General features: G+C 50.8%; 1 protein-coding gene across 3 annotated transcripts in view; it reads right to left on the reverse strand.

Annotated features, from left to right (window-relative positions):
• Nucleotides 1–5,027: 5,027 nt before the first annotated feature.
• The window catches only part of fz2 (frizzled 2), a 56,643-nt gene continuing 39,901 nt past the window's right edge, over nucleotides 5,028–21,769 (reverse strand). Inside the window, exons 2-3 of one of the 3 annotated variants that reach the window (XM_084590861.1) lie at nucleotides 8,027–9,787; nucleotides 5,029–6,887 (exon numbers count right to left, since the gene is read on the reverse strand). In XM_084590861.1, coding sequence (XP_084446987.1) covers nucleotides 6,882–6,887; nucleotides 8,027–9,715 — 1,695 coding nt within the window. In that variant the 5' untranslated portion in view covers nucleotides 9,716–9,787 and the 3' untranslated portion in view covers nucleotides 5,029–6,881. Of the gene's footprint in view, nucleotides 9,788–21,769 lie in introns of all 3 variants that reach the window. The other 2 variants (XM_084590859.1, XM_084590858.1) reach the window with 2 other exon arrangements.

Raw genomic sequence — 21,769 nt, forward strand, 5'->3', positions numbered from 1 at the left:
CAGTGCAGACCGGAGCAGGTTGCGATAAGCGGATTATAGAAACGCGCAGCTTGACCGTGTCGCGCTACTCCTCATTCGCCAAAATGCAGCTTGCTACAATGTTGGAGAAAGCTACCTACACGGCCGTTGTTTTCAAATGCTTCGTTTTTTTCGCCACAGATAAAGGCACGTCGGTGGTGGTACTGCAAGAAATAAGACAAACAGCGGCAAATAAATGAATAAATAAATAAATAAATAAATAAATAAATAAATAAATAAATAAATAAATAAATAAATAAATAAATAAATAAATAAATAAATAAATAAACGATGCGTGCGTGCCTTACGGTATTGCTTTTCGCGTCGCTAAAACATCAACCAACTCGTCTCAACAATTCACGCTTTTGAACGAGCGATTAGCCAGCAAGACTCGAAGTGAGCAGATCAGCTCAGTATACGAGCACTCGAGGCACTGCACAACTCTGGCCGCATGTCTCCTCATCACTATGTTCACGCGGATAGCGCATTGACGCTCGGAGCAGGCTCCTGACTTAATAATAATAATAATAATAATAATAATAATAATAATAATAATAATAATAATAATAATAATAATAATAATAATAATAATAATAATAATAATAATAATTTATTATTATTATTATTATTATTATTATTATTATTATTATTATTATTATTATTATTATTATTATTATTATTATTATTATTATTATTATTATTATATTCATTATTAAGCCAGGAGCCTGCTCCGAGCGTCAACGCGCTATCCGCGTAAACATAATGATCAGGAGACTGCAACTACCGTCAGTCCACTGAGTTAACGACGATACGCGCTTCTATGTAGCTCGCCACTCGAACTCCTTCCACTTGGAATGAAGCTTTTAGAGTATGCCTGTGGACAACAGAACACGTTTCATGTTTGAAAGAAAGCTTCAAGGTGAGATTTACTAAGGCCTGCTTTAAAGGGTGTTAACTTTCGTGCTCGACTATCCGGCATATTTTCTTTCATTAACAACATACCCAGGTATTCTGACTGCGGACATTTCTTTATTAATACAGTCGACGTTCGTTGATACATTTTGCGAACTCGTAGGCGACCGAATGCTGTTCGAATTACGTGTAGTTCGAAGCGATTAGAGCCGTCCGATTGAGTAAATATTCCGAAGAGAAAGCAAAGACGAAGATGAAGACGTCGACGTGCCTTATTAATAAAACTGCGGTTTGAACTTACCGTGTAAGGCGCCTTGTACACAACTGTGCACACAGCGAACTCGCAGCTTTTTATCTCAATAGAATGTAGGCACCTATAGGAGTGATTTATTTAAGGGGACGTTATCGTTGCTGATGTCACAAACGAGCTTTTTTTTTTTTTTTTTCCTTCTCGTCATCTAGCGAAATGAGTAAATATCCTTCGGGTGTGGATTTCACAAATGTTCGCATTTCCATTTCGAATCTTTTCCTGAACGTAGTACGCAATCCTGATTACATTTTTTTAGTGCTGTACTCGAAAACTGACGAATAGCTTTCTTGTGGCCTATATATTACTTAGACGGAAGCTTGTTCGTTTTCAATCTACTTAACGGGCGGCGCCTAAAGGGATTTACTGAACTCGTATCCACGATGGTGGGGTGATTTCACCCTGCTTCAAAAAAGAAAAGAACTACAGAAAGCGGCTACTAATATTTTTGTCTGTTTCCTTTTCGTTTCAATGCTGCACAGCTTACCTGACACTCTCGACTAAGCCCTTTTGCCATGATTTCAGTGAAACGGCAGCCTTACGGACGTTCCCTAAGGGCACTTTTCCCGAGTTGTACGTTAGCCACGTTTCCACCCTCATGAAGAGCGTTGCGTAAAGTGCATCAAGCGCATTTAGATAATCGTTTGCCGCCTGCACGCGGGCATGTTGTACCTTAGGCCGTTTATATGATGCGCGTCCAGCACAACGCCGCTTGCGGAAGTGATCACTTGCCTTTATGCGTCAATGTTAGCTTCGCATATTTATCTTGAACAGACGTTTCACCACTTCTGTTTGAACGTGCACTGTTACAGACTTAGCGGGAAAGAATGACCAGAAGAGCACTGCACTGAGACTTCTGACTTATAGATTCATGTACGAGGACAAAGCGGATCAAGCACGGCAATCGAAGATTTGGTAAACTTCTCTGCGGACTCTTCGTAGCGATATATCTTTGCTCCGGTGGCTTCCTGTGCTCCGAGGAAGCTTACTGCCCTCTTTTCCTCGGCAACAAAGGACTAAAAATACGTGAACAAAAAAACATTTATTGGCGACTGATCGTTCCAAGCGGCACGGCACCCTTTAGTTGAAGAACGACCGAGACCTGCCCCACAGTGATCGATCAATGTCTTCTCCATCACTCGTCCAACGGAGCTCCGAGTGCCTCTAAAAAATATTTAACACTGAATTTCGCCGGTGTGCTGTTCGTTTTTTTTTACAACTGCGACTGTTCTCCCGGTGTTATGCGGGCTATGGACGTAAGTTGCGAAAAAAAAAAAAAAACAAGAAAAAGTCTACGTAATACCTGCATGGAACGTTGTGCCTTTGACACCGCTGCACGCTACCGCCGTGCAGTATTTAAGGCGTTTTACGAACAGTACGTCCATGCGGCACAACTTTCCGGCGTTTACGTTCGTTCTCTGACGGCCATTTTGATCCTATACTACATAGAGATACGCCTTCAAAAGAATGTTCCAAGAACGTGTCATGCAAGGAAAAATTTGATTGGAGCCCTTCGGTTTTACCCGGTTCTTCCACACCTATAGCAAATTTCTCAAAAGCCAGGTTAATCCAGACTTCTACCCGAAAACGCACCTTCATTATAGTAAACGTGGCTCTCCAAGGACAAAAGGCGAAAAAACCGCACAAATGGTAGAGAAATATGCTACGCTTAATCCCGGGGAATTTTCAGTTAAATGAAATAAAGCCCCTAAACAATTATCACCCATGATGCGGATCAACTTGAGGATAAGTTGCAAATGTCGACTCGAAGCTAGACACAGAAACACAGTTTCAGATGAGGCATCTTATTGGCGTCATTGTATCAAATGCTACCCAAGTTAACGGCGCCGTGTTGCCATAGGCCTTCGTGCGTTTAAAATGGTCGCTGTGGCTATGAATCTTTCCGCAAGGCATAAACATTCAACGGACGTCAGAAATGCTGCCCCTTAGATTGCGTGAGCGGTCATAGTGAATTTATTTCCTTGTTTCGAAATACTGCCAACAAGAAATGACCCGAAAAGCATGAATTATGGGATAATTTTGCTGAATAACAACCCGATTTCTGACATAATGTAGCATAAAAAAAAATATCGCCCGACTATCGTTCCAATAAAAAAAAAAAAAGAAAGAAAGAAAAACACGGTAGCGCACCAGAACGCACGAAACGAAGTTCAGAGCACTTCCCTTTTGGCTTCAAGAACTGCGTTGGACGCGGTTGCTTCGGTGTACCTTTCTGTGCTCCCTTCGGTGTACCCTTCGGTGTACCCTTCGGTGTACCCTTCGGTGTACCCTTTGGTGCGCGCGGTAACAGCAAACAATTTCTTTAGTTGCAAATACCGCTGGCCAGAAATAACCCGAAAGCAGAGTTGTCCTTGAGTAAGACGATCTTTTGGGTTCGTTGATGGCATTCTTGTGTCATAACTACAGCGACGAAACTCGATCGCATGGAGAAGCACACAAAACACGGACGAACACTTGAAGCCCTGTGGCACCACCAATCGAGAGGCAGCGTTCTTCCGCGTCTTGGGTGTTCTTCGCTACAGTTGTGATACTAGAGTCGTCCTTGAAGCCTTTACCGTGGCGCTTCCACACCATGAGGCAACATCCCCTTCAGCGCTAGGAGTGGAACGTTTTGGAGGAGTGTTGAGTATTCGTTCTTTTGAGATCCCCCTCGCCATGTTACCGACCTCGTTAAAGATTACGAGGGAACAAGTATACGCCCACAGGGGAATCAGGGCACATGTATTTCTCTTTAAAGGAGCATAGGAATAAAAAATTTTGGTTGCATTTTTCTTCTTGTCAATGATACATATTACATATTAAGATATTACTGTACTTACATGGATGACCACGTGGTTTCCGCCTACGAGCGCTAGATAATTTATAGTCGAATTTTTCGCCTCACCTGTTTTGGTTATAACAGCCAATGAGTAGCATTGACGAAGTATAGAAACTCTCGGGTCTTATTGTCTTTGTACCTCGCTTTAGTTGCCTAATGGCCGTTAAACAGACCATGCAAATATGGGCTTCTCTTATAGAGACCCAAGTTATTTATAGCCTCCAAAGAATCACAGATAACGTTGAGCTCATCACAAGTGGGTCCGTGTGTCGGGTTACATAATAACTGACATTATAGGGCCAGCACTTCTGGCATGACCATTGTGATGTGGCCCTATTCATCGTTTGCATCGCCGTCCTACTGTTCAACTCGTAAACCGATGACACAGTCCGATATAGTAGCCGGGCTACGAAGTACTGGACGTATAAAACGCCTGGCCACCTCAGTCCAGGCTCCTCCTCCCCTGTAGTAGGATGCAATTAAAGAAAAACAACAGCAGAGACCATGATGCCCGGCGTGTACATTACTCCATGAACAGTGAATTTAATCGGTTTTGGATATTTGGCTACAACAGACAAGCCAGAGGTATCAAAATTCTTGATCTTGTAATTTGGTCTGGTTCTTGGCTGAATGTAACCAGGCAAACCTTCAGTAACGAACTTTTGTGTCACGCAGGAAATGTCTGTGGTGGCTACTGCAGACGAATTTTATCCGACTATAGAAGAGTTTTCATGGTGTCTAAACAGTTGTACTTCACTAGCTGGCAGGTGCCGAACCAAATGCTGCTCATGACCGACATATTGGCGCACACAGGAGCTCTGTGGGCGCCATAAATTTGCGCAAAATGTGCACTTTTTCTCCTCCGGTCTCCGCAGTCATGTGGCGCGAAGAGCGCCCTTAACCATGGAGTCAAGTGTCCACGCCAGGCGCGAAGGACAAGAAGCAGTAAGGGGAGCCGAGCAGTGTTTATATCAACAATACGTTTCTTGTCTTTAATGGCAATGTACATTAAATTATACACACTCAACGGATGTCCAGCGAACGTTGCGTAATGGCGACGGAAGTGACAACGTCTGGTGATAGTTGATAATAGCAATGACAATAGCAATATTTCATCCATATATACACAAACAAAATGTACACGAGTTATACTACACCTAAGCGAACGAAAAGAAAAATGGCGTGACAAATGAACGCGGAACATGAGCATGTATACATATACACCATCAACGCACGGAATAATTATATTTTTCATCGTCAGCGTAGACCCTGTGGTTTGTGCAAAGTGGTAGAGAGACACAAAGAAAGTGTTTGTACAAAGACGCGACTCGTTTCCAATAGGGGTGTAAACTGTTGGCCACTTATGATATGTTCCTTCTTCTGCTGCCGTCCCGATGGCCGGCGGAACTGCTTCGAAAGTTGGCCGAGCTTCGAGGGCGTTGCATTCGTGACAAAGTGAATGGGCTGTCGCTGAGGCGGCTCAGCTGCGGCAATACGTATGACGTAACAGGCGTCACCGGTCCAGGATTCTGCAAAACTGCAGCGCCCCTGGACTGGCGTCCGCGTTGACAACTCAAGACGACTGCTCCCTTCTGGGCCACCCCGCGTGGATGACTGCGCCGGCAGCACGCCGTGCCGAGGTGGTGCAACGAGCGTCATCTAACCCACCGACATACAACATTAGGGTTAACTGAAGGCCTGCAGCACTGGTAACAGAAGAAGGAAGCCGGTGCCGCCGGAGCAACAGCACAAGGTGTCGCACAGAGCAGCGAAGCTCTTGTTTTCCTTACACACGGAGACCACGTGATACACATAGCACATGCTGCACGGACCTTGTGGTGACATTTTACAAAAGGGGTTTGTATACAAAGGTTAACCTATGCACATGCAATATTTTGGCGCTACGTTTGAGCAAGTGCACAGAAAATTTCCTTCTTAACTCTCCTCCTGCAGACCGCCTTACCAGAAGAGGATCGAGACTATTCGACGTGTTTAGGGATATATCAGGCAAGGTATTCGATTCAGTTGGGACCGCAATGGAATCGACTTTCTCCTGGTAGAATCATTTCACCACACGTACAACACTGCCGTACACAGCAGCCTAGGCGCGCTCACGTGTCCACGCCCTTGACGCTAACATCAGTACACCACTGTCACTTGCAAAATTGGAAACGCAGAGAAAAGCCTTTCTCTAAGCGGATCCAGTCCACCAACAGCGAGGTACTCGCACAACCGGGGCCATTCACGAACGACGCAGGCCCCAGCATCGAGTGTGCGAGCGTCTAGGGGCGAAGCGGTGTCGTATGGGGGGAGCAACGACGGGCGCCACGAAATAGGTCAGCCGAGGTGCAGTCTTCGCGCGGCGCCGCGTGCCGCATACAAATGGCGGAAGGGCTCCTCGCTCCGACTTGAAGCTTTCCAGAGACACGGCGCGGACAGCTGAAGCCGCGGCGAACATTCCTGCGACTCCGCCGCCCTCTTGGCTTCCTCCTGGGAAGGGCAAACCGCGAGGCGGCCTACGCATCCTGCGGGCCCCCTAGACGCCCGCTCTCGCGACGCACTCAAAACAAACGCAACCAACATCCAACCACGCAGCCTGCACCCGAGAGGCTCGCTAGCTGCTTGTGACCACTGTACAGGGCAGCAGAGAGGTGGCGAAGCTCTTCTGGGGCGGCTGGCTGCTTGCTCGTCGTATCCCTCTGAACAGCGGGACAGCTCCGGCCGTCCGCTTCGACTGCGGTAAGCTCCTACTACAGGAGAATCGGGGCATTCCATAGTGGGCGAGCCCTCAGGGACAGGAAGATATCAAACCTACGTATAACAGACACGGATTTGAGTCACTTATCGACAAAGTGTACGACAAAGGGGCGCCCGGCGAACAAGCCTTTGGCCACTACCAAGGATATCCAACAACGCGTAGCGGTGCGCCACAGTATTGCAGAGTAAGCGTACAAGGGACAATAGGGCGTCCGGGTGCCTAAAAGCCAACAGCAGAGGTTGTAGATACGCATGTAATGGAAGTGTTTTGTTCTCGTCCATTCCTAATCTAGACTTGCGTACCCATGTCAGAATTGTGCAGCCCATGACGAACATAAAACAAGGCATACAATAAATATCTTCTATAGCCATGGCGGAGGTATTAAACAACTATGCACAATTGCCAGAGCGAGCTGCCATATTCACGTAGAGCTGTTTTTTTTTTACTGCTTCCTTTCAGTTCTGCTAGCGCATAACCTATTTTAACTGGAACCTTGTTAATGTTCTGCAATTCATATCGTGAGCACGAGGCGCGCTATCACTTTGAGGCGCACAAAACGCTTATGCCACTTCGTACAAATCACACATGAAAAAACAAAAGGCGTGACAGTTATTACAGACGCACTGAAGCAAGGGGCTGCATTGAATGCGCCTGTAGATAACACAAGATGTTGAAAAATCACGCGAACCCGAATGCTACATAACTGAGAGGTCTGGCGGAGCTGGTCATGCAGTCTCCCGCACAACCACGCGAACAGCTGGATGGAAGGCCTCAGTGACCGCTTCCGATACGATTGCCGGTTACTTCACCTAGACCATGTGATTGAAGTGCTTAGATTTGCAGATGCAGCTACTGCACGGCGGACGTGATGTCGCGCTTGGCAGCAATCAACAATGCTACCTCTCACAGAAAAAAAAAAAAAAAAAAGTGGGGTTGGGGGGGGGGGGGGTATCAGCAGTGCACAGCTGACGCGGTAAAACTATTTCGCTGACCCGCAGCGTCTGACCTCACAAGCGTGATTTCGATGCACAAGTGAGCTTCCACGTGCAACAATATAAGCACGAGTCCGGGCGGCGGACTAGACGGAAGATGCTGACGATGCGCCGTCGGGGACCAGCAGGAAGCGTCCTCACACGTGCGACAGCGGTAACTGCTTACCGCCATGGCTGGATAACTGTCCGATGTGGCTCACCGGACTCATGGACTGTTTGAATGTTCGCACATGGGGATCAGGAAAGTCGCCCACGCCTCCGCCGGCCACGCTGCGGCCTCGCCGGCGACGGCCACCGCAAAGCCTGGCGTAGAAGTTCCACCAGGACTCGAGCGTCTTCCCGGACCATATCCAGAAGCCGGATGTGATGCCCACGACTAGACACATGAAGTACTTGACCATGAACATGAAGAAGTGCGGCCGGGGGGCCTCGTTGTTGCGTGGGCAGGGACAGCGCAGGCGGCGCAGCCACGGCTCCCGGTAGTGGTGCTCGTAGAAGTAGCAGGCGATGACCACGGTGGCGGGAACCGTGTAGAGCACCGAGAAGATGCCGATGCGGATCATGAGCTTCTCCAGCTTGTCGGCCTTAGCGCGAGCCTGGGCGCGGATCACGGAGCGGATGCGGAAGAGTGACACGAAGCCCGCGAGCAGGAACGAGGTGCCCAGCAGCAGGTAGAGACAGAGCGGCCCGAGAACGAAGGCGCGCAGGTTGATGAGGTCCTGGTTGCCCACGTAGCAGACGCCGGCCACAGAGTCGCCGTCTACGGCGCTAAGCAGCACGGCCACAATGGTCTTGACGGTAGGCACGGCCCAGGCAACCATGTGGAAGTACTGTGAGTAGCCCGCGATGGCCTCGTTGCCCCACTTGAGACCAGCGGCCAGCAGCCATGTGAGCGTGAGGATGACCCACCACATGGAGCTGGCCATGCCGAAGAAATACAGCAGGATGAACACGAGCGTGCAGGCAAACGGCCGGCTGCTGACGTAGTAACGGACCACGTTCCCGTCGCACGCAATGGGCTCGTGGCCCATGGCCAGGCGCACCAGGTAGCCAACGGAGACCATGAGGTAGCAGAAGGAGAGGAAGATGATGGGCCGCTCGGGATATCGGAAGCGCCCCGTGTCGATGAGGAATGTCAGCACCGTGAGGCTGGTGGAGACGCAGCAGAGCACGGCCCACGTGCTCACCCAGTACGTGGCGAAGGTCTGGTCGTAGCCGTTGAAGTACACCATGCGGCAGGGCAGCGCGCACTCGGGTGGCCGCGACGAGAGCCCGCGAGCGTAGAAGTGCGGGTCCGACGTGTTGATGAGCGGTGCCTGGCACGGGCAGTCGCAGTCGCCGCTCGCCGGCCCCCGGCCTCCTGGCTGGCGCTCGCGCTGTCGAGGCCGCGAGCCGCCCCGGGGCTTGGCGGGAGGCGCCGGGGGAACCGCTACCAGGCTCGTGTCGGCGCTGTCTGGCCGCGCGCCTTCCTTGGCGTCCATGCAGAGCTGGTCCGGGTCGCCGTACTGCGGCAGTGCGTCGCAATTCATGCGCTCGGGCCAGGCGAACCCATACTGGCGCATGATGGGGGCACAGCCCGCCCGGGCTCGCTCGCAGACGGAGCGGCAGGCCGGTACGCTGCCTGCGTACTCTTCCATGCAGATGGGCGTGTAGAGCGAGCAGAGGAAGAACTTGAGGTCGTCCGAGCACTGGATCTCCACGAGGGGCCAGAACTGGTGCACCTCCATGCCGGCTTCGTCCTGGGTGTCCTGGTTGAACTGGTTCGGCATGGACGTCTGGTTGTAGCCAATGCCCTTGCACATGGGAATAGTAATGTCCTCGCAGCGTTCTCGGGACCAGCCGCCGCCAGCAGACGCCAGCAGCAGCAGGAGAAGCACGTGCGGCTGCATGGCTCAGCGGTCACGCATGCCGGCCCACTCGCATGTCCTCCAGAGCCTTCGGCCGGAGGCTGCACCTGCCACCTGCGCAGAGAAAGCAGAGAACGCTACAGAACTGCGCTCACAAGCAGCGGGAGAGCGGAAGTGGTTATCCGAGGGCCGCATTGCCTTATGATCGCGCGGTCGCCAGCTCAGCCAACACCCGTCTGCTGAAGCTGCTTGCGGCGCCGATGTAAAATCTAACTAACCGTAACTTCTATATGGAGCAGGATATGGGGGGTATGCCGATTTCTCGGGAAAAAAACTAACGATCAGCGCACAAATTCGCAATGTTCAACGCTGAATCAAGTGACGGAACAGAGATGTCCCGACTCGCAGACAGTATATTCCGTCTCTCATCTGAATTGCGAGCATAGAACGTCTCCTCTGAAAACTAACAGGAAGCTGTCATTGTCAAACAGCGAAATGGTCATGGTTAGCTGCGCATATCCTTTTCTCCTCTCTACCGCAGTCACTAAGTGCCAGTTACTGTTTTCGTTAAGTCAATACGCACAGTGTTCAAGCAAATTTGAAAGAGAAAGGGAACTCTGGATATATATCACAGACATTCGTTGGGAGCTGTTCTTGAAAAGCTTCTTCGCACAATTGCCACAATGATTTTCGCTAATGGGTGGCCATACATTTCATAAGGTAAAAACAACAATATTTGGATATTTAGCATTATAAGAAAACAAATGGATTTAAAACAGTGTTCTTTGTGCTAGATGTTTCATACTTGTCTGTGGCACATGTGGTGCTGTATATATAGATGTGTGCTTATAGAAATAAACATTGTTGAAAGCCAGCGCTGAGTTGTGTCACGTTTTTTCGTGTTCCCGTTACGTTGTTTGCGCTGTTAGCATATAATACAAAAGCATGTTGCGCTTGTTTTCAAAGCAACCGCGATATGTGCCAACCTGGTGTGTGACACTTATTTATTTGCGACTGAAGTGACATCAATGCAAGCGGTTACCTGACGGCCAGAATATCAAAACTCCGTCTTCGAACTGCCAGCACGTGGGTGAGTGGCTAAGGAAGGGAAGCCCGAAGGAAATACCCAGATAACGACAGAAAGAGAGAGAGAGCAAATCCGAAGATTGCTCTGAAGAGACAGAAACGCTGCGTCATGAGTGCGATTAACGGTCACGTGTGAGGCGAAATGACGGCGAGTTGTTTCGGACCCAGGATGCGGGGGCAATCGCAGGGAGGGAAGTGAGTCACCTGAGCCGCTAAGTCCGGGGCCATTAGTGACCCCCAGTGTCTAATCCCAGCTTATCTAAATCCGCACTTCCGCGCGATAGCACCGGTCGGCAAATTCACGCCCAAGAAAGGGAGGACCGGGTCAGGAAGCGGAAAGACGAGCGCCCGGGCCTGCCGAGCAGCGGCGCGGGGGCGTCCGGCGTCAGCTCGGCGGCCCGCCTGCGCCTCGTGGCACTCCGCCAGGGGCTGTTGGGCGCGCGGCCTCGCAAAAGCGCCACTGTTTCTTCTTTGGGTGCACCAGGAAGCCAGGCGCTTGACAAATGTGCCACAATGGAAACATACGACGGGTGAAAAAAAAAAAAAAAAAAAGGCGGACGCGCGAGACTCTGGGGAGAGTTATGTGAACCGCGTTAGCTCTGGGCGCTGTACTCTGCGTTAATGCTGTGCACCGCGTTAAAAGTGCAGCTCCGAGTCGTGCAACGCCTAAGATATCCAGGTAACCGAGAATATTCCCCAACTAATGACAAGTTTTAGAAGAGCCGTATGACCAATACGGTATGCGCTGCATGTTGCTACACCTTAGCCGCGTTCGCCCACAATTTGCCATCCGGCCGTAGTTACCGCAGCCTACATATCTGCCACACGACGGAGATAAAGCTCTTAATATATCCGGTCGCTTCTGTCGAATATGAGAGAAGATCTTTAAGCATTTACAAGCTGCCTACAAATCATGCTCAAGGCTCATGTTGCAAGGCTCGTTAAACTGCTCGTTAAAGTTTAGAGCTGCGCCGTTTGTTCCGTCACCATTTTGGAAAATACCTCGAAAATGAGCGCAGTTTTCCCTTAATTTGTAATCACGTATATCAAGTTACCAGTTTAAGTGAGGTTATTCGATAGACATTGTTTCATGTACACGCTGGGACAAGAACGGAGGACGCAATCAGTAGCTCCTTTCTACCATTACCTGGTACGAGAATAGCTGCACGCGTTGAATTCAGAACTGTAGCGAACTGGTGAAGCATGACCTTGTGCGAGCATTCTTTCAACTGTTTCAGTTTGAGGGCTGTATGTGTGCGCGCGTGTCAAACTGCTGCAGTTCACTGGCTACGCTAGCGGTGGTCCCCTCAAGCTGCCTGGTGCAGTAACACGGCGAAACTCAGCTACACTGCTGCGTGAGCATATGCTATACGGAAAGCAGTATTCGCGCCGCCTGTCACACAGATTCATGAGCATTCACCGTAATATGAGGTAACGGTAACTTACATGCACGTGGTGCCGCTTGTATGGCAGCACATGCAAATACCGAGAACCAACGTTTTCGAAGACAGCACCAATATCGTTGCAAGACATTTGACTGCCGGAGTTCGTCAGAGAAAAAGAACAGCAGAAAAGCCCTGTACGGTATATACGGTGAGATATCACTGTCACGCCTGTGAACATCGACACTGTTCTTGCTGCCGCCATTAGTGCGCCACTTAAACAGGAGCCCCTGTCTTATTAACTAGCCTTCTCCCATTCTGCAATATGCCGCGGCCCCTCATGATATGCTGAATGAAAACAAAAATAGCTCACAGGTGTTCGCACTGCCAGGCAGCCCACTCCAACCGAACCGGTTGACTGTGAGCGAGAAGAAACCTGCCTCCCAGCTGCAAAATAAGGCGCCCGTTTCGAGGAAGTTGTAACGGCATCCGAACACCAAACAGCGTCCGTGCGGTGACACGCGCGTCGAATTTGTGCGTGGAGCCATATAATCTATTCGCCCATGCAAGGCGAATGATGCATGCGGTCCTGTTGACGAACAGTGGCGCACTCCATCAAGCTGGACCGTGTCACGGCAAAACAGCCGCGCTCGGTTCATTGTGGACATCGGCAGCGCCTTTATTGCCGACTGTTTCACCCTCGCGGTAATCGCGAGTGGCGAAAGAACGACCAACAGCCGAGGGAAAGGGGGCGGCGTCGGCCGGGCGCCGGCGGCAGGTGCCCGATCAATGCGGGGCCCCGAGCGCGCGGTCACAATCCGACGCAACCCCCTCGCTTATTTCGCCGCGCACGCCAGGGACGGGGGGCCGTAAATCCGGGCCTGCGTGATTTTTACGAGCTGTTAACGTCCCGGGCCGTTTTGTCGAGCAGAACCCAACAGCGTGTGATCGCTGGGGCGACGCGGCGGCCGCTTTTGTTATTGGCGCTGGTCACGCTCGCGACCGCGCGCTGCCGACGATTTATGAGGCGCGAAGCTCAAGTAATAAGTGCTTGCTTAAGGGCACTCACGGTCCCGTGTCGAACAGCGGCGAGCAAACAGCCGAGCGGCAGGTGCGGCTGCCGCCTATCCGGGCGACGAGCACACCGCAGGACGGAAAGACGCGCGTCCGTGGAAAGACGTTAGGCGCGAGATTTGGACGCGCTAGAAGGATCCGTGGAACGAAATGGAAACCACAGCACGTTTGCCCGACCAACAACCGTACAAATGTCAACCCGAAATAAGCGTGCCAACTGTGCGCCGCGCTGCGATTACACAAATGTCACCGACAGCGCTACTGTCCAGGGCTTCTTTATTATTCACTTGCTAGCAGACACATGCGTCTCTGCTAAGCGCATACCCTAAACTATTTTATCTGACAGCCTCGTGAATGTCAATACAAGCTTTCGGCAATGGTCTTTCTCCTAGGGCTAAATCACAGTCCAGTCGTCTGATTAAATATAAGCGTTTACGACACATATTCAACACTTGAGTGGTCAGCAACCCAGTTGTGTTTCACTGCAGCCCCCATGAATGCTCTAAGCATGCCGGGCGGACCTGTCATTTGGCGCGTGACTCGGACGCCTAACTCATAGAGGGGCGTTACTGAGCTGCCTCATTCCGAATACGCTGTTTCTTCGCGTCTCTTGCTATTCTGCGCATTTCTCGTGCAGACACTTCCCTTGCAGAAGCGTCGAGTACATCGACAAGCGGAACTTATTTCGACGCCAGGCGGTGGACGCGCATTGCGTCCGCATGCCGCGCTTCTCAGGACCGTCTCCTATTTGTGGTAGGACTTGTTTCTTTCTGTCCCGTGTTCGGGTTCTTTGAAAAATGTGTACGCACAGTGTCAGAAAATTAACAGCGTTTGCATGAACTCAGGAGTAGTCGGGTCCCCTTTTACAGGACAGGTGGAAAAACAGCGGCTGGTAGGGAAGAGAGGAGGGCTTGTCACGCGTTTCCTTCTCAGAACTCGCTCATTCTCTCGAATAATCAACTCGACCCGCATTTTGTCGAGTTCATGCATACAGAGCAAGGGCGAGAGCCCCGGCACTTGGCGCGCGCACAGGAGTTTATCGGGGCGCAAACATAGGATGTGAAAAACACAAGTGGCGACAGCGCGAAAGCTGACGACTCCAGTGGAACGCTTCTGTATTTACAATGCCAACAAGGAGGCTCTTAGAAGTGTGTAACCGATAACGATGCTCAAGCATTTGGTCAGCAAAATTTGTCTGTCAAACGCAGAAAATTGATTTCGACAGTGTGGTGTCTTGACCAGTAGGAGGTCATTTATCATACTGTGGGAATATTGTGATCATTTAAACTTTCGAGCTTTTCTTCTCGTGTATTGCAATTTTTAGTTAACACATTGAATTTTAGGGCACGTGTGATCTGAAAAAAAAAAAAAAAAAGAAGAAAAACCGTAGTCTTGCAATGTTTTTTTTTTTTTTTTTTGGACAAAATTTGTACTTCTGCAGTATATATATATATAGCACCCCTCCTAACAGAGCTGTCATAAACGTGCAAATGACAGAATTAGCTTGGAGTTTACAAGGGTCATCCCCGAGTGTTTGTTTGGCCGTGAACCAATTTTGTTTTTGTCGTATGCTTGCTTGCAGATCCCAGTCTATAACAATGGTGCAAAAAAAAAAAAAGAAAAAAAAAACGCGCTTTCGTTCCAAGCAATATGGAAGGGACGAGATCACGCTCACCGACGCGTCGCTGTGTTATCGCGTCGGCGGATGTTCGTCCTAGGAAGAAAGCAAGACGATGCGGCGAAAACATCCGCAGGATGTTTGTCGCCTCTGGAATGGCGCATCTCATCGCCCTTTATCCCCAGGTGCGGTGCGCCAGTTTGGCCCGCAGCCTGCTGCTCTGGCCACGCGCCAAATGTCGCAGTGGATGCTACAGTGCGCGCGTGTTGTGCGTGCTTGAATCGGGAAAACGCGAATACGCGCCCGCGCTTTCTGCACTTAGAGGAACGCAGCGCGCATTCGGGCGTTGCGTGTGTTAGCGGCATATCCTCATAGCTTTCCTATCTGAACTTTTCTTTCCAGTCCCGTTTTTCACTTTTGCGTGCTGCTGCCAACATCTCGTTCTCGTGAAGCCCGCCATTTCAATTCACAATATGTGGAATAAATCTCTTAATAAAGGTACCCGGTACATGCTACAGGAATAAAATTGTATCTGGGAATACCCTCCGCCCTCTCTCTCTTTTTTTTTCTCCCTCTCGGGTATCTGACTTGGGCTCACAGCACGGCTCGCCCGTAAGCCACTCTGATGCGATAGTTGCGCGTTCGATGACGCCGAGTGCACAGCTTCCGACACGACACGGACGAAAGGATGGCGCGCGAGCACGTAGATTGCATTTCACACTCAAAGTGGTTCCAGCGAGAAGACGGACGAGTCGGGCCAGAGAGGCTTGCGCGGCAGAAACCGCTTCCCACGACATTTATCACGCGTTGGCTGTCATCGCGCGATCACTCGCGGAATCCCCAACGGGGCCGGCGCGGCCGAATCTCCCCCGGTGAGCGATAAGATCTCGAAGTTATCCAAGGGGAAAGAAGTGGGGTGGAAGCGGCTCTGCTTGCGGAGACTGCTTTTCGGGCCGCCGGAGGCACCGAGGCCGGCGTTTATTCTCGCGTTAAATGCCAAGGCAGAAAACGATCGCGTCGTTAGGCGGAGGCGCCGCGAGCTCCTCTCTTTCGGAGCGCAACGCCGCGAAAAAAAAAAAAAAAAAAAATAGAGTACGAAATCCAGTGTGTGCGCAGTTTCCTGGCGCACACTGAGCTGCTTAGAGTGGGCTCTGAGTTCCGTCCGAATATGGGGCGCAGCAGCCTTCCTCAGTAGACACGCATGTTCAGTTTTGAGTACAGCGCAACTCGCGTCAGAATCGCAGGGCCGTAACGTAAGCGAGCATTTTTTATGCACCTGTGGTGTGTTTGTGCATTACCTGTCTCGCTATGGCATGAGTTTGCACGCTCTGTCCAAGGCACACGTGAATCGTGTCAGCTGAAGCGGAACGTCAGCAGCAGCAGGCAAGTGATCAGCCAGACGCTCGGTAGTGATGGTTCATGGTGCGGTCTCGTGTTTGTAGCAGCCGAAGCGGCTGGTGGAGGCCGCTTTTAGTCGTCCATGCCGTAACACAATCCTAGCGCCACCTGGGCAGCGCAGGCTCCCATGCTTCACAGTAATAGCACAAAAAGAAAGACAAGCTTTTCTTCTCGTATTCTTGTGCCCTGTCGTTTTGGGCTGCTTACTATGATGAATCGCTATCAATTGCCATATCGCAGCCTTCGTTTTCCGTACACTGCGCAGCGTAGTACAATGCTGCACTTTAGACAAGGAGCTGTACTGCGTACACAGTTACTGCGTTTTAATGCGCAGCTGTCTTCCGTGCAACCTGCACTGGACACCGCCATCGCTACTCCCGGTCCATGTTTGCGAGACTTACGGGCATCAGTCGCCCTTCTGTAGAACGCCCAAGGTGGAGCAGAGGGCACGAGGAAGCTGTCCTAGCTCGGCCGCAAGCAACTTGGGTAGATGAGTGGGTGAGATGACAATTCAACTCGCTACCCTTGCATTCCCGAGTTCGACGCGCTACTCACATGGCACGCAAGCACGATCGTAGGGTTCGGTTAAGGGCCTGTCACACTAGCACGACGCAGACCCGACGACGACACCGACGGTCGGCCAACTGGTCGGGAGACCATGTCTGCGGCCGACCAAGCTGTCACACTAGGCCGACAACGACACGAACACGACCGAAAACCAGATGTCTTCCCAGTGTGGCATGTTTTGAGGCCAGGGACACCGACAAAACCAGTCCGCCTACGTCGGTGGCCGGTCAGCCGGTGAGCAAAAACATTCTCGAAACGCGAGGGCGGCTCTATGGCCATGTCGACGGCGGATATCTTTCAGCACTAATATATGTAAAAAAGTATAACTGATGCATAATCCCTGACTTACACGTGAGCGTGAGCCGCCAAAATACGCGGGGCCACCGAATGCGCGCGAAATGTCACCGGCAGCATTTCCCAGTCGGGGCAAGGAAATTTGAGGCGTGTAGATTTTCAGTGTGCGTCGAAACCGCGAGCAACCTTTCCGCATTTCCGAAGTGCACAGAACAGTGAAACATGAAGAAAATAGGTCACAAAAAATTAGGAAGAAGCGATTATTGTCTGGAGTCAGCCTAGAGCTGCCGATCCTCCTGCACTTCGGTGTGTTCACTGTCATAACGTCTAGTCGCTGCGCCGCTACTTCGCAAGCTAATTTCAACGCTACGTTAAGCATCATGCAATATATTAGTGCGCCAAAATTCAATGTGGTTCAGGAATTATGTGCGCAAAAAAAAGAGCAGAACTTGCATTTACAGCAGAACCAACAGCAGCCGCGGTCCCGCGACCGGCCCTGTGAAATCTGCCGGAGTTTTTACCTGCTATACTACACTGCACGGCATGATTCAAAATATATCCGTAGTTTCCTAACTGCTATCGCTCCTACTGCCATCTCAATTTTCACACTGCAAAAAGGCAGCACATCAGCGAAAACGTAACTTTTGCGGTGCAGTGGTTACCACAGTTGGCTATCAAACGGGAGGTCGTAAGTTCGACACATAGGTATAGTACTGTTTTTTTTTTCTGCTTTGCTTTTAATATCTACTGCCTATTATTTGCCGCGGACTGCTTATATATTTTTCGAACACTGCCTTTCTGACCCAGCAAGGCAGTGCACACCTGTGGAATACTGGGCAGTATTCAGTTTGGCCCATAATCCCGACTGGCGAGGCGTTTGTTTTGGTATGGTCGAATTTATGAAGCAGAATTAAAAATAAAGCGTCCCTGCCTATGCTACTTAGCAATTATGAGATTAAACCAAGTAAAATAGAAAAAGTGAGTAGCTATAAAAGAATTTCGCATGGAAGCAAAAAATAAAAAGGACGAAGGAAAGGAACAGTATAATGCACGGTGTAAGAGTAAGAGTGTAAGAGTACTCTTACGCCGTGGTATAATGACAGAAGAGGAGAGTGAGAACGAGAGGGCGGAGTCGGTTGGAGGTTTCGCACGCTGCCTCGCTAGTGTGACATCGAAGTTGGGTGACCGACAGCCGTCTTGCGAACGACGCGACGCCGACACCGACTGTCCGCCGACTGTTGCCGTCGGCGCAGTGTGACGTGGACGCAGACATCGCGAATACGCGGTGTTTGGCAGACCGAATCGACGTCATGTCGTGGTAGTTTGCCAGGCCCTTTTAAGAGGGGAGTTATGTCTATGCACGGCCGGAGTGAATGCAGCTGCGCGCGCTCTTCCTCCGCGCGTGCCTTGAGACCGGCCGTGGTCTATGTGTCGCGTTGTTTTTCCCATAACGGGGTAGTTTTCCACTGCATGCTATTGAGTATGTGTCAGACAACGGATGGATAAACTAGAAGAGAAGTGATTAAGCGAGTGCAAAGTGCACCTAACGGGAGCCTTGGACACAAGTCATTAACGGTGCCGTGCCTCGCACCCTTAAAGGTGCAGCTTACATATATACGCCCAATTCATTCTTCTTGCGTATCGGCGTGAGGAGAATCACTTTTTTTTATCACCGATACTTTCGGTGTTCATGAAGCCGCGTGATGGAATATCGCTCGTTCGAGCGCTTCTTTTTTATCCTTTGTAAATTTCGTTTCATGATGCGCTTATGTCGTTTCCAAAAGCTACCAAGAACTGTTTATTCGCTTGGCAGCAAATAAAGTCAAACTAACATAACGCACTAAAACTGAACGCTTTGTTTTTTCTCTTTCACAAAACGTAGATTAACCCGAGCCCAACAATGTACAGTATCGGTTAAAATTTATCAGGCCACGAGTTACTCTTAAACCTTTCCGCAGGAGGACTGTTGTTACTCTTCAAGATCAATTACCATTTAATTACAACCGGTGGTGCTCTTCTACAGAAATTTCCATATTAGAATGCCAGAATTTTTTTTTAAAAATCATATGCGGAAAGCTTATTAACCGAGCAGTAACACTGCTCAGGAGGTAGCATGGTATACGTGCCTTGAGAGGCAGTTTCACATCGATACTTGCCAGCTGTTTTTGGAATTAAGGAGAAACTGCTGCAATCCACGAGTACAGTTATCCCGGACGAACCTGATCCGAGTTTAGGCTGCGCCTCATGCCGGATGAAAAACAACCGATAACTGGCTCAAAGGATCGGGGAGTTGAGCACCTGTTTTGAAGGTTACTGTAGAATTTATACGGTCACATAAGCGAATGGCTCTTCTGAAGTTGTTCTTAACGAAATAGAACTTTCAAAGAACCGCACAACTTCACTGAGTCGAGCTGTCGGTTGGTTTCCCAACCGGAAGGGGCTGAAGCTCGTTGTTTCGGCTGCTGAGAGAGTCTTCGCAAAGGCTACATGCGGGCTACACCAATTTTTCCGCATTTACATAAAATCAAGTCAAATGTCGATGTTAAAGTACTTATCAAGTTCAGACGCAAACACGGAAATCTCGTACGTCTCAAATGCAAACCATGTTCGTGGAGTAGTAGCACGGATGAGCAAATAGGAAGAGAATTCCGCCGCGCCACCGCAAACATTCAAACGGTAGCGTAGACACTTTGGCTGCCATCGTGGCTTATAGGGCGCGTCCATCACTGTGCGAGGTTTGGCGTTTCGATCCTGCATTCTTTGGCATGCGGTGCTTTTGGGCGTCGTCTTTTGATACACACGCGCTCGAGAAACAAAGAGCCAGCTTTCAGCGTCTCAGAATAACTTGAATGTGTTCAAAATTCAAGCACACCTAAACACTGCCATGCCTTGACCCCCAGGCGTCCTTGACATTAAGCGCGTAGTTTTCATTTCTACTTATGAACTCGGCGCAGAGAATGAATAACGACAGACGTCCAGGCGAAGAGGCGCCACCAGCTCAGGCGCAGCCCACACAGCGAGAAATCCGTGGGACGGTCACTCGGCCCGCGGTGTCAATGAGCGCAGCGTCCAAATGACGGGCCCATCTTCGCCAGGCCTCCTCCGCGTCCATTAGTGCGGGAGAGGAGCGTATCAGCCGCCCCAGCGTGGAAGCGCCACCAACCGCTGTGGCGTCACATAGCGAGCCAGCTTCCCCTTTCATAAGTATCAGTAGCCACCTCGTAAAGATAGGTGGCGCCCGCTTGCGTCCCCTTAAGTGGATTCTCTTGTTTGTCCCCATCTCTGGGGCCGATCGCAGACGCGAGAGGGGGAGGAGGTGGGGGGGGGGGGGGGGGGGGGGGGGGGCTCGGCGGTCAATGTCACCGCGGTTCCTCTCTATGACGGAGTGTTCGGGTTGCCAGGTTTCGAGCAGCGGGCCGGTTTTATGCGCCGCCGTAAAAGCAAACAGGGCCAAGGGATGAAGAGAACGCGCCTTCTTCGCACCGGATGCCCTCATTCCGATCTTATCGCAGGGGTCCGAAAAGTCGCGCCTCCGAGCGCTGTCTCTCAGCCCATTTAGAAGCTAATCATGACGCCGATGGACGGGTCGATTTCAACACTTTCCTTTCGCCTTGGAAAAGCCAGCACCACTGCCAGCTGGACGCTCTGTTGCTTGGTGTCAACGTTCATTGCAGAATTGAGCGGCGCCTCGGCTCTCCAGTTTCGATGCGCGCGTTCAATGTTAGCGCGGCAGGAACTTCAGGAAAACTAGCCTTTGTTTCTTACTCCACGTTTACTGCCTTAGGTAAGTGACGATATACGCTGCCTGAAAGGGTGACAGCTACAATCACTCGATAAAATAAATACTTCACTGGCGCGCACCTTGCTCTAACTTAAGTTTTCAGTCACCGGCTCCCCTGTAGCCAATAGTCCAACCTGAATTACAGCTATGAGTCAACAGGAAGTCAGGATTAGCACTGCACCAGCGCTCGAAACGTATCTTCAGTATTTTAGAGGCGTGACCCGCAGCAGTAGACGTAGAGGCCAGACGTCGGCACACCTGCAAGGCTATATTTCGTTTTTTACTCCCGACTCAAAGCAGCAAATACGTCACCCCTCCTGTGCTCTGCCTTACGGATGAACAAACACGAGCGTTTCTATGCACGCAGTTATGTTGCGCCTGCCGCTTGTCCAAGCGGCTTATATGCATTCTCCCCGGATCTCGCGTGGCACCGCTCAAGATGAGAACTTCCGCAGGCCCAAATGTGCACAAACAACGGCAGGCGCTAGGCCTCTGAGGACGGAGCCGGAATCCTCTTCAGGGCCCCTTGGCGTAGGCCGAGTCCCCCCCTCGTCGCTGCTGCGGGACCCCGAGGCAGTCGTACCGCGTCAGCGGGAATGGGCAACGTCACCCCTCGGGGCAGCCGGCATCGATGGAGGCCCCCGCCTGACACACTCTTGCCGCCAGCCGATCCATTATGGTCCTCCACTCAGGGTTGCCGCTAATCTCCAAAGCCGCCCGTCCGGGCTTCTCGCGCCGCAAAGGCTGGAAAGGACTTGGGAGTGCTGCCTGCGCGCGGTTTGCGCAACGGCGGGAAAAAGGACCGCGGAGTGCGGCTTTTGCCGGCCATCTCTGCGGCGGGAGGGGTCTGCTCAAGGTCGCCGTCTCCGGCAAGCCTAGACGGATGCGCGCCCCTC

Source organism: Amblyomma maculatum, chromosome 1, assembly GCF_055883805.1.
Source record: "Amblyomma maculatum isolate TAMU_Amacu chromosome 1, ASM5588380v1, whole genome shotgun sequence".
In the NCBI taxonomy this organism is placed as follows: Eukaryota; Metazoa; Arthropoda; class Arachnida; order Ixodida; family Ixodidae; genus Amblyomma; species Amblyomma maculatum.